Below are 10,000 nucleotides of genomic sequence, written 5' to 3' on the forward strand. Positions count from 1 at the left end.
TGTGTGTACGTGTGTGTGTGTGTACACGAGTGTGTGTGTGTACCAGTGCGTGTACGTGTAGGAGTGTGTGTACGTGTGTGTATATACGTGTGTACGTATGTGTGTAACTGTGTGTGTACTGGGGAAGTGGATGTGTATGAGGGAAACAATGAGGGACTTTAAGAGGGATGACAATAACATCTTTGATTGATTGATTGATTGATTGATTGATTGATTGGAATGTGCACAGTGTGTGTGCGTGCATATGTACAGTGTGTATGTGTAACAGAGGGCAGGTGGTGTTCACAGTGCTGTGTGTGTGTGTGAGAGGAATGTTGTACACAGTGCTGCCTTGCTCTATCACTCAGCTGTGTGTGTGTGTTTAGCGGAGGTCAGGTCCGGGGTGTGACCCTGGCAGGCAGGTAGTTTGGGGGCCAGGAGGGTGAAGAGTGGAGATGAGAAGCTTGTGTGTGAGCGTGTGTGTGTTGAACTCTGCAGGAGGTGCCCGGGAGCCCGGACAGTGAGCGGGATGTTTATGAGGAGCTGCTGACTCAGGCTGAGATCCAGGGCAACGTCAACAAGGTCAACGGTAAGTGTGTACGCTAAAGCCAGCTCCCGGCCCAGGGCACCCTCCGTCTCTCTCCCTCCCTCCTACCTCACTCCACACACACACAGGGCAGCTGGGACCACAGCCGCGGGGGGGGGAGGGGCGACATCAGGCCACCCCCGAGCACTGTTGGTGTCTGTGGAGTCAATAGACAATCGGTGCAGGAGTCGGCCATTCGGCCCTTCGAGCCAGCACCGCCATTCAATGTGATCATGGCTGATCATCCCCAATCAGTACCCCGTTCCTGCCTTCTCCCCATATCCCCTGACTCCGCTATTTTTATGAGCCCTATCTAGCTCTCTCTTGAAAGCATCCAGAGAACCGGCCTCCACCGCCCTCTGAGGCAGAGAATTCCACAGACTCACAACCCTCTGTGGGAAAAAGTGTTTCCTCCTCTCCGTTCTAAATGGCTTACTCCTTATTCTTAAACTGTGGCGCTGTGAGCCGTGACAGGGAGGGGCTGTGATGTTCACACAGTCCAACAGCCCAGAATCACATGTTGACGAACCACTGCTGGCCAGTGGTCAACAGGTCATAGGTGATAGGAGCAGAATTAGACCATTCGGCCCATCAAGTCTACTCCGCCATTCAATCATGGCTGATCCATCTCTCCCTCCTAACCCCATTCTCCTGCCTTCTTCCCATTACCCCTGACACCCGTACTAATCAAGAATCTAACTCTGCCTTAAAATTATCCACTGACTTACTCCACGGCCTTCTCTGGCAAAGAATCCCACAGATTCACCACCCTCTGACTATAAACCACCCTCTGACAGAGGAGGAGGGCGTGAGCTACAGGGAGAGGTTGGGCAGGCTTGGACTTTGGTGGGGTGGGTGTCTGGGCAGCTCGCGTCACGCCTGGCTCACGCCACAGTCCCGGCGCATCAGTGTAAAGAGCCGGCTGCTGTGGCAACTGCACGGCAAGGGACAGCCCCTGGGCCTGGTGCTGGTCACAGACAGAGCACAGAGGCTGCCTCTCCCCTCCCTCCCTCCTCCCTCGCTCTCCCTCCCTCTCCATCCCTCTGTCTCCTCTCTCTGTCATTCATTCTCTCTCTCACACTCCTCTCTCCCTCTGTCATTTTTTCTCTCCCTCTCTCCCCCTCTCTCTCCCTCACTGCCTCTCCCTCTCTGTCTCTCCCAAAGCAAAAGTGGGATAACAGAACTAGTGTGAGCGGGTGATCAATGGTAGGCATGGACTCGGCGGGCTGAAGGGCCTGTTTCCATGCTGTGTCAGTTTTCAATCATCCTTTGCTGAATTGTAGATGCTCTGGCAGATTGCTCTCTCTGGCTTTATAGGTCTTCTCCTGCGAGTAGATGTGATCTGTAGTTTCAGTAAGCTGTGGTTGGGCCGCTCTTCCTGTTTTGTAAAGGGATGTAATGTTACTGCAACTGCTGCAGCCTTGTGCACTGTCACATCCGTCAGCGTAGTTTCCCAATCCATCCCAGCCCGCCAGTCCAGCCCGCCAGCCCACCTGCCAGTTCTGCCCGCCAATCCCGCTCGCCCGCCTGCAGCACTTGCATTCCCTCCATTCCCATCTCCAGCCCGTGCTGGAATTTACGTCACTTTTGTTACTTCAAGAGTGGAGAATGGTTTATTGTCACCCGTCACAAACACAACACTGGAACAATGACATTCTCACTCTGTACACAAGAGAACAAGCAAAATATAGTTCAGTATATATTATAAAATCTACACACACGCTCGCACGCACACACACACACACACACACACACACACACACACACACACACACACACACACATATACAGTCACGCACACATACATACATATTCACACGCACACACATATACACACACATACACTCACGTATACACACATGTATACACACATATACATGTATACACACACACACATACATGTATATACACACACACATACATGTATACACACACATGTATATACACATACGCACACATACATGTATACACACACACATACATTTATACGCACGCACACACATACATGTATACACACACACATGTATATACATACACACACACACACATGTATACACACACAAACACACACACCACACACAAACACACACACGTATACACACACACACACAAACACACACACACACACACACTCACACACACACACACACACTCACACACACACACACACACACACACACACAACTGAGGGTCTGAGCTACCGGCTGTCCTCCCCATTGCAGTGAAGCGGCGCCTGAACAATGTGGATGATGCGCTGGAGAGAGGGGATGCTCTGGCTCTCTACAACACCCTGAGATCTCCACAGCTGGCCCTGCGAGGGGTGGAGGCAGAGAACTCTGACTGGTACCTCAAGCAGCTGACCGCCGACAAGCAGCTCAAGGTCCAGGTGAGTGTGAAGTGCAGGGACACAATGCAGAGAAACCCACCAAGTCCGTGCCGTCCAGCGATCCCTGCACACTAGAAATAGTTTACAATTCACTTTCCCAAAGCCAATGAACCTACTGTAGAAGCTACTTCTGAATGAACTGTTTGTTGGTTTTCACCCAACAAACAGCTACCAATGGCCTTTATCATTGTAACTTTTTTGCATAACTTTCATTCATTGTTCTTTATCTCTCTACATCATCATCTATATCTCTGGTTCCCCTTAGCCCTAACCAGTGTGAAGAAGGGTCCCGACCCGAAACGTCACCCATTCCTTCTCTCCAGAGATGCTGACTGTCCCGCTGAGTTACTCCAGCACTCCGTGTCTACCTTCGGTTTAAACCCGCATCTGCAGTTCCTTCCAGCACAATTCACCTACAAACCTGCACGTCTTCGGAGTGTGGGGCAACTGGGGAAAACCCACGGGGTCACGGGGAGAACGTACACACTCCACACAGACAGCACCCGTAGTCAGGATTGAACCGGGGTCTCTGGCGCTGTGAGGCAGCATCTCACAGATTGGGCTGATGTGGGCTGATGTTGTCCCTCTTGCCTCAGGAGCAGGGCTCCAGCGAGCTGCTGACAAAGGAGGAGCTACAACTGGGAGTGGAGCAGGCCAACACCGACGCCCTGCGCTTCAAGAAGCGTGAGTATTTGCTGCCACAGACACAGGGCGACAGACCATTCTGCCCCTCACCTGAGCCATGCTACCCCACTCCCTGTCACGCCATGTGATGAGCCTCTGTGGCATTACCACACTACCAGCACAGGGGCGGGGGTGAGGGAGGGGCGCACTGTGGGGGGGGGGGACGGTGAGGGAAAATACCACGTGCAGAATATGCTGTTACAGCTGAAATGAAAGTGCAGATTTAAAAAAAAGTGCAAGTGCAACAGTGAGGTGGGCGTGACTACAGGCTGGCTGTGGAAGGCCCGTTCAGTGGTCAGCAGGGCCTGGCTGTTGAGTTTAGTTTAGAGATACAGCACGGAAACAGGCCCTTCGACCCACCGAGTCCACGCCAACCATAGATCCCCGCACACTAACACTATCCTACACACACTAGGGACAATTTACATTTATACCAAGCCAATTAATCTACAAACCTGCACCTCTTTGGAGTGTGGGAGGAAACCGGAGCACCCGGAGTAAACCCACGCAGGCCACAGGGAGAACGTACACACTCCACACAGACAGCGCCCGTAGTCAGGATGGAACCGGGGTCTCTGGCGCTGTGAGGCAGTAACTCGCTCGCTGCGCCGTCGTGCTGCCTGATCTACGTTCACATATTGACCCACCCTCCCCCGTGTCTGTCAGTGCTGGAGGCCGTGTCTCGCATCAACGCTGCGGTCCGGAGCGGCGTGGCGGAGCAGACGATGACGGAGCTGATGAACCCCGAGGCTCAGTTACCACCGGTTTACCCCTTTGCTGCCAACCTGTACCAGCAGGAGCTGAGCACCCTGCAACAGCAGAGCCCAGAGGTGAGGCACACACGGGCACACACACACGCACGCACACACACACGGGCACGCACGCACACATACACGGGCACACACACACACACGCACGCACACACACGGACACACACACAGACACACGGGCACACACACACACACACAGACACACGGGCACACACACACACACACACACACACACACGGGCACAAACACGGACACGCACGCACATACACACGGGCACACACACACACACACACACACACACACACACACACACACGGGCACTGGCCCATCACACATACACACACACACACACGGGCACACACACGGGCACAAACACGGACACGCACACACACACACACGGGCACACACACACACACACACGGGCACACACACACACACACACACACACACACACACACACACACACACACACGGGCACAAACACGGACACGCACACACACACACACGGGCACACACACACACACACACACACACACACACACACACACACACACGGGCACAAACACGGACACGCACACACACACACACGGGCACACACACACACACACACACACACACACACACACACACGGGCACATACACACGGGCACACACACACACGCACACACACACACACACACACACACACACACACGGGCACACACACACACGCATGGGCTCAGACAAGCGGGGGGGGGGATGCCATGGGGGAATGGAGGGGGCGGTGAGGAGGGAGATGAGGGGAGGAAGGAGGGGGAGAGGGGGGATGGAGGGGCGGGAGGGAAGGTAAGGGGGGAAACGGAGGGGGAGATGAGGGGAAAGTGAGGTGGAGGGGAGAAGCAGTCAGCGAGTAGGTGTGAGTGAGGCGGGGCTTGGCGGTTCCACGTGTAGCGTGTGCTGAATATCCGTGCTGTCTGGGCCCAGGGGAAGCTGACACACACGGAGCTGGTGGTTGCCGTGGAGATGCTGTCGTCCGTGGCCCTGATTAACCGTGCACTGGAGGCCGGAGACAGCAACGAGGTGTGGAGGCTGCTGGACAACAGAGTGACCGGGCTGACCAACGTGGACCAGGGCAACGCACAGAGGTGGGGACCCTCACGCACTCCTCCCCTCCCCCACCTCCACCCCACCTCGCCCCTCCCCCACCTCCACCCCACCCCTCCCCCATCTCGCCCCTCCCCCACCTCGCATCGCCCCTCCCTCCCCTCCCCCACCTCGCCCCTCCCCCGCCCCGCATCGCCCCCCCCTCACCAACGTGGACCAGGGCAAAGCACAGAGGTGGGGACCCGCACTCACTCCCTACCCTCCCCCACCCCGCCCCTACCTCCCCTCCCCTGTCTCCCCCCCCCCCCTCACCAACGTGGACCAGGGCAACGCACAGAGGTGGGGACCCTCACGCACTCCCCCCACCTCGCCCCTCCCCTTGTGACGGGCTGGGTTGTGTTCCACAGGTACGTTGATGAGCTGCTGAGACTGAAGGCCAAAGCCCAGGAAGATGGCAACGAGTTTATCACCTGGAACGACATCCAGGGCACGGTAGACCAAGTCAACACCGTGGTCCAGGAGGAACATGACAGTGAGTGGACCTCACCTGCCGGTCAGGGTTACCTGCGGAGGGCTGCACACCTGTTGAAGCCCAGATAGACTGCACCTGGAGATGAGGCTTCCACTAGTTTAGTTTGGTTTTTAGATTAATAAGGTGCAGGCTCGAAGGGCCGAATGGCCTACTCCTGCTATTTTCTATGTTTCCAGCATGGAAACAGGCCCCTCAACCCACCGAGTCTGTGCCGGCCAACATGTCCCCAGCTACACTAGTCCCACCTGCCTGCATTTGGTCCATATCCCTCCAAACCTGTCCTATCCATGTACCTGTCTAACTGTTTCTTAACAGCCTGAAGAAGGGTTTCGGCCCAAAACGTTGCCTATTTCCGCTCCTTTGATGCTGCTGCACCCACTGAGTTTCTCCAGCACTTTTGTCTAACTATTTCTTAAATGCTGGGATAGTCCCAGCCTCAACTACCTCCTCTGGCAGCTTGTTCCATACACCCACCACCCTTTGTGTGAAAAAGTTACTCCTCAGATTCCTATTAAATCTTTCCCCCTTCACCTTAAACCTATGTCCTCTGGTCCTGGATTCCCCTACTTTGGGCAAGAGACTCTGTGAATCACTAGGATCGGTTTACATTTACACCAAGCCAATTAACCTATAAACCTGTAAGTGCTGCACTGTACGTGCTGCACGAGTCTCAGACCAGAGGGCACAGCCTCAGAATAATAGGAAGTTCCTTTAGAATGGTGACGAGAAGGAACGTTGTTAGTCAGAGGGTGGTGAATCTGTGGAATTCATTGCCACAGAAGGCTGCGGAGGCCAAGTCAATGGGTATTCTTTAAGGCAAGGATTTGGTCTGCATGGTGGCGCAGAGCAGTAGAGTTGCTGCCTTGCAGCGCCTGAGACCCGGGTTCGATCCCGACTATGGGTGTTCGATCCCGACTACTGGTCTATGTAGATGGTATGTTCTCCCCGTGACCACACTGTATCTCTAGAGTAAAGATGCTGCCTGAACCGCTGAGTTGCTCCAGCACTATAAGGTCATAATAGACAATAGGTGCAGGAGTAGGCCATTCGGCCCTTCGAGCCAGCATCGCCATTCAATGTGATCATGGCTGATCATCCCAAATCAGTACCCCGTTCCTGCCTTCTCCCCATATCCCCTGACTCCGCTATTTTTAAGAGCTCTCTCTTGATAAGTGATAGGATTCTGCCCATTAAGTCTCCTCCGCCATTCAATTATGGCTGACCTGTCTTCCCCTCTTAACCCCATTCTGCTGCCTTCTCCCCGTAACCCCTGACTATGTGTTGGTCTTTGGTATAAACCAGCATCTGTGGATCTTTGTTTCCGTGTGATGTGAGCGGTTTGTTGAGGAGGGACCGGATCTGGATCCTGTCCGACTGGTTCCCTGGTGGAATGTCGGCAGGTGTGGAGCTGTTGGTGGTTGTAGCGAGGTGCGGTCGGTCGGTCCATGGATGTCCACGAGGTAGCTGCTGAGGTTGTTATACAAGGTCATGGAGATGTGTCGCAAGCCGCTGGCGTGACAGACAGGCAGATAGACAGCCGCTACTGACAGCTATGGGAGTGAGGGAACTCATGCACCACACCTCAGTCTCTTGTTTCTAAACCAGAAATACAATTATTCAAGTATTTATAACACTAGTTACAATATGAAATTATTTAAAAAACTCACTCTCACCACCACAAGATAGACACAAAAAGCTGGAGTAACTCAGCGGGACAGGCAGCATCTCGGAGAGAAGGAATGGGTGACGTTTCGGGTGGAGACCCTTCTTCAGAGGTGGGGCGAACTCTCCAGAGATGCTGCCTGCCCCGCTGAGTTACTCCAGTTTTTTGTGTCCTGGGTTTGAACCGGCACCTGCAGTTCTTTCCACCAACACATTACAAGTACAACAAATTTTCCTTAAAATAACTATTACCCCGCCCTTGTGCATTCCATCCCCTCCCCCACAGGCCCTTCGGCCCACTAACCTACACACACACACACACACACACACACACACACATATATATAAATACACACACACACACACACACACACACACACACACACACACACACACACACACACACGGCAATTTACAATTTACAGAAGCCAATTAACCTACAAACCTGTACATCCTTGGAGTGTGGGAGGAAACCGGAGCACCCGGACAAAACCCACGCAGGTCACAGGGAGAATGTGTAAACTCCATACAGACAGCACCCGTAGTCAGGATCGAACCCGGGTCTCTGGCGCTGTAAGGCAGTAGCTCTACCGCTGCGCCACCGTGCCGCACCAGTGGCAGAGTCTGGTACCAGAGGGCACAGCCTCAGAATAAAAGGACGGTCTGTAATCTATCCCTGATGCACCCAGCCCCCATGGGGAAGCAGCAGGGGCTCTGTGTGGTCACAGTTACAGCCCACTCCATGTCCATGGGGGAGGTGTGTGTGATTGTTCTACTGCAGCCACATTCACATTGGTGGCCGGGGTGGGTGATGTGGGGAGAGGGGGTCAGGGGCCTCTCGTACCCTCGGCTTGGTTCTCAAGGGGCTGCCCAGGAAGGTGACGGATGTGTGACCCTCTCATCCTGCAGGGATCATGGCGATCGGCCTGATCAACGATGCCGTGGATGAAGGAGATGCCCGCAAGACCCTGGAGGCCCTGCTGTTGCCCAGCGCCAAGCTGGCTGACGTGTCACCGCCCGTGGCTGAACATTACCAGGAGATGCTCATCAGGACCAAGAGGGAGAAAGCTCAGGTAAGGCCCCCCTCACCTTGGCATGGACCTCCAATAAGCTCTGAACTACATAGACGATGGCACTGGTTTTGTGTCTTTGCACTATTATTGTTTGTTTTCATGTGTGTACGCGTGCATGTGTGTACGTGTAAGTGTGTGTACGCGTGTGTGTGTGTATACGTGTGTGTGTGTACACGTGTGTGTGTACGTGTTTGTGTGTGTACGTGTGTGTGTGTATGTGTGTACGTGTGTGTGTGTGTGTACGTGTATGTGTGTACATGTGTGTGTACATGTGTGTGTGTATGTGTGTACGTGTGTGTGTGTACGTGTATGTGTGTACATGTGTGTGTACATGTGTGTGTGTGTGTATATATATATATATTCTCCGAGATCGTCGGTTTCCTCCCTCACTCCAAAGACGTACAGTGTAGGTTAATTGGCTTAGTCATTTTTCTTTTAAATTGTCCCTAGTGTGTGTAGGATAGTGTTGGTGTGCAGGGATCGCTGGATGGGCCGAAGGGCCTGTTTCCGCGCTGTATCTCTAAACTAAATCCAGACACTCCACTGCCAAGTATAGGCAGCATCTCTCAAGAGAAGGAATGGGTGACGTTTCGGATCGAGACACTTCTTCAGACGTACAAACATATATATGTATGAAGAAGCAGGAGTCTGAAGAAGGGTCGTCACCCGTTGCTTTACCCGCTGAGTTATGCCTTGGGGATGTGGGAGGAAACCAGAGCACCCGGAGGAAACCCACAGTGCAGTTCATTTTATTGTCACGTGTACCGAGGTACAGTGAAAAACTTTTCTCAGGGAGTACGCGCCCGAGGTTGGGATCGAACTGGGGTCTCTGGCGCTGTTCCGCCCGCTGTACCACTGTGCTCAAGTCGACTGAGAAAGTTGAGGCGTTGGTGTGATTTCTTGGCAGTGGAGTGGTTTTAGTTTTGAGATACAGCACGGAAACAGGCCCTTCGGCCCACCAAGTCCATGCCTACCAGCGATCCACGCACACTAACACTATCCTACACACACTAGGGACAATTTAAAAAAACCTGTACGTCCTTGGAGTGAGGGAGGAAACGGAGAAAACCGAGGTCTGTGGTCCCACAACCTGTCGTGAGAGGCCACCCGGCCCGTCTATCCTGGGGCTGTCCGCCAGTGGGTGGGTGTCTGCCGCCCACTGCTGGCCGCTATGTGTCACTGCAACCGGTGGTTGTTCCCCCTGGTGGTGATCAGGCGCCACTGCAGCTCACACAGGCCCCCTGG

At 53.8% G+C, this 10,000-nt stretch overlaps 1 protein-coding gene across 4 annotated transcripts in view; it reads left to right on the forward strand.

Annotated features, from left to right (window-relative positions):
* The window catches only part of iqgap1 (IQ motif containing GTPase activating protein 1), a 54,526-nt gene that overhangs the window by 24,610 nt on the left and 19,916 nt on the right, over positions 1 to 10,000 (forward strand). For 2 of the 4 annotated variants that reach the window (XM_033014988.1, XM_033014990.1), the window contains 7 exons: positions 478 to 568; positions 2,788 to 2,951; positions 3,548 to 3,635; positions 4,302 to 4,465; positions 5,369 to 5,529; positions 5,896 to 6,020; positions 8,592 to 8,755. In XM_033014988.1, the coding sequence (XP_032870879.1) occupies positions 478 to 568; positions 2,788 to 2,951; positions 3,548 to 3,635; positions 4,302 to 4,465; positions 5,369 to 5,529; positions 5,896 to 6,020; positions 8,592 to 8,755 (957 nt within the window). Of the gene's footprint in view, positions 1 to 477; positions 569 to 2,787; positions 2,952 to 3,547; positions 3,636 to 4,301; positions 4,466 to 5,368; positions 5,530 to 5,798; positions 5,828 to 5,895; positions 6,021 to 8,591; positions 8,756 to 10,000 lie in introns of those variants that run through there. The other 2 variants (XM_033014989.1, XM_033014991.1) reach the window with 2 other exon arrangements.

The sequence above is a fragment of the Amblyraja radiata genome, chromosome X, assembly GCF_010909765.2.
Source record: "Amblyraja radiata isolate CabotCenter1 chromosome X, sAmbRad1.1.pri, whole genome shotgun sequence".
NCBI lineage: Eukaryota > Metazoa > Chordata > Chondrichthyes > Rajiformes > Rajidae > Amblyraja > Amblyraja radiata.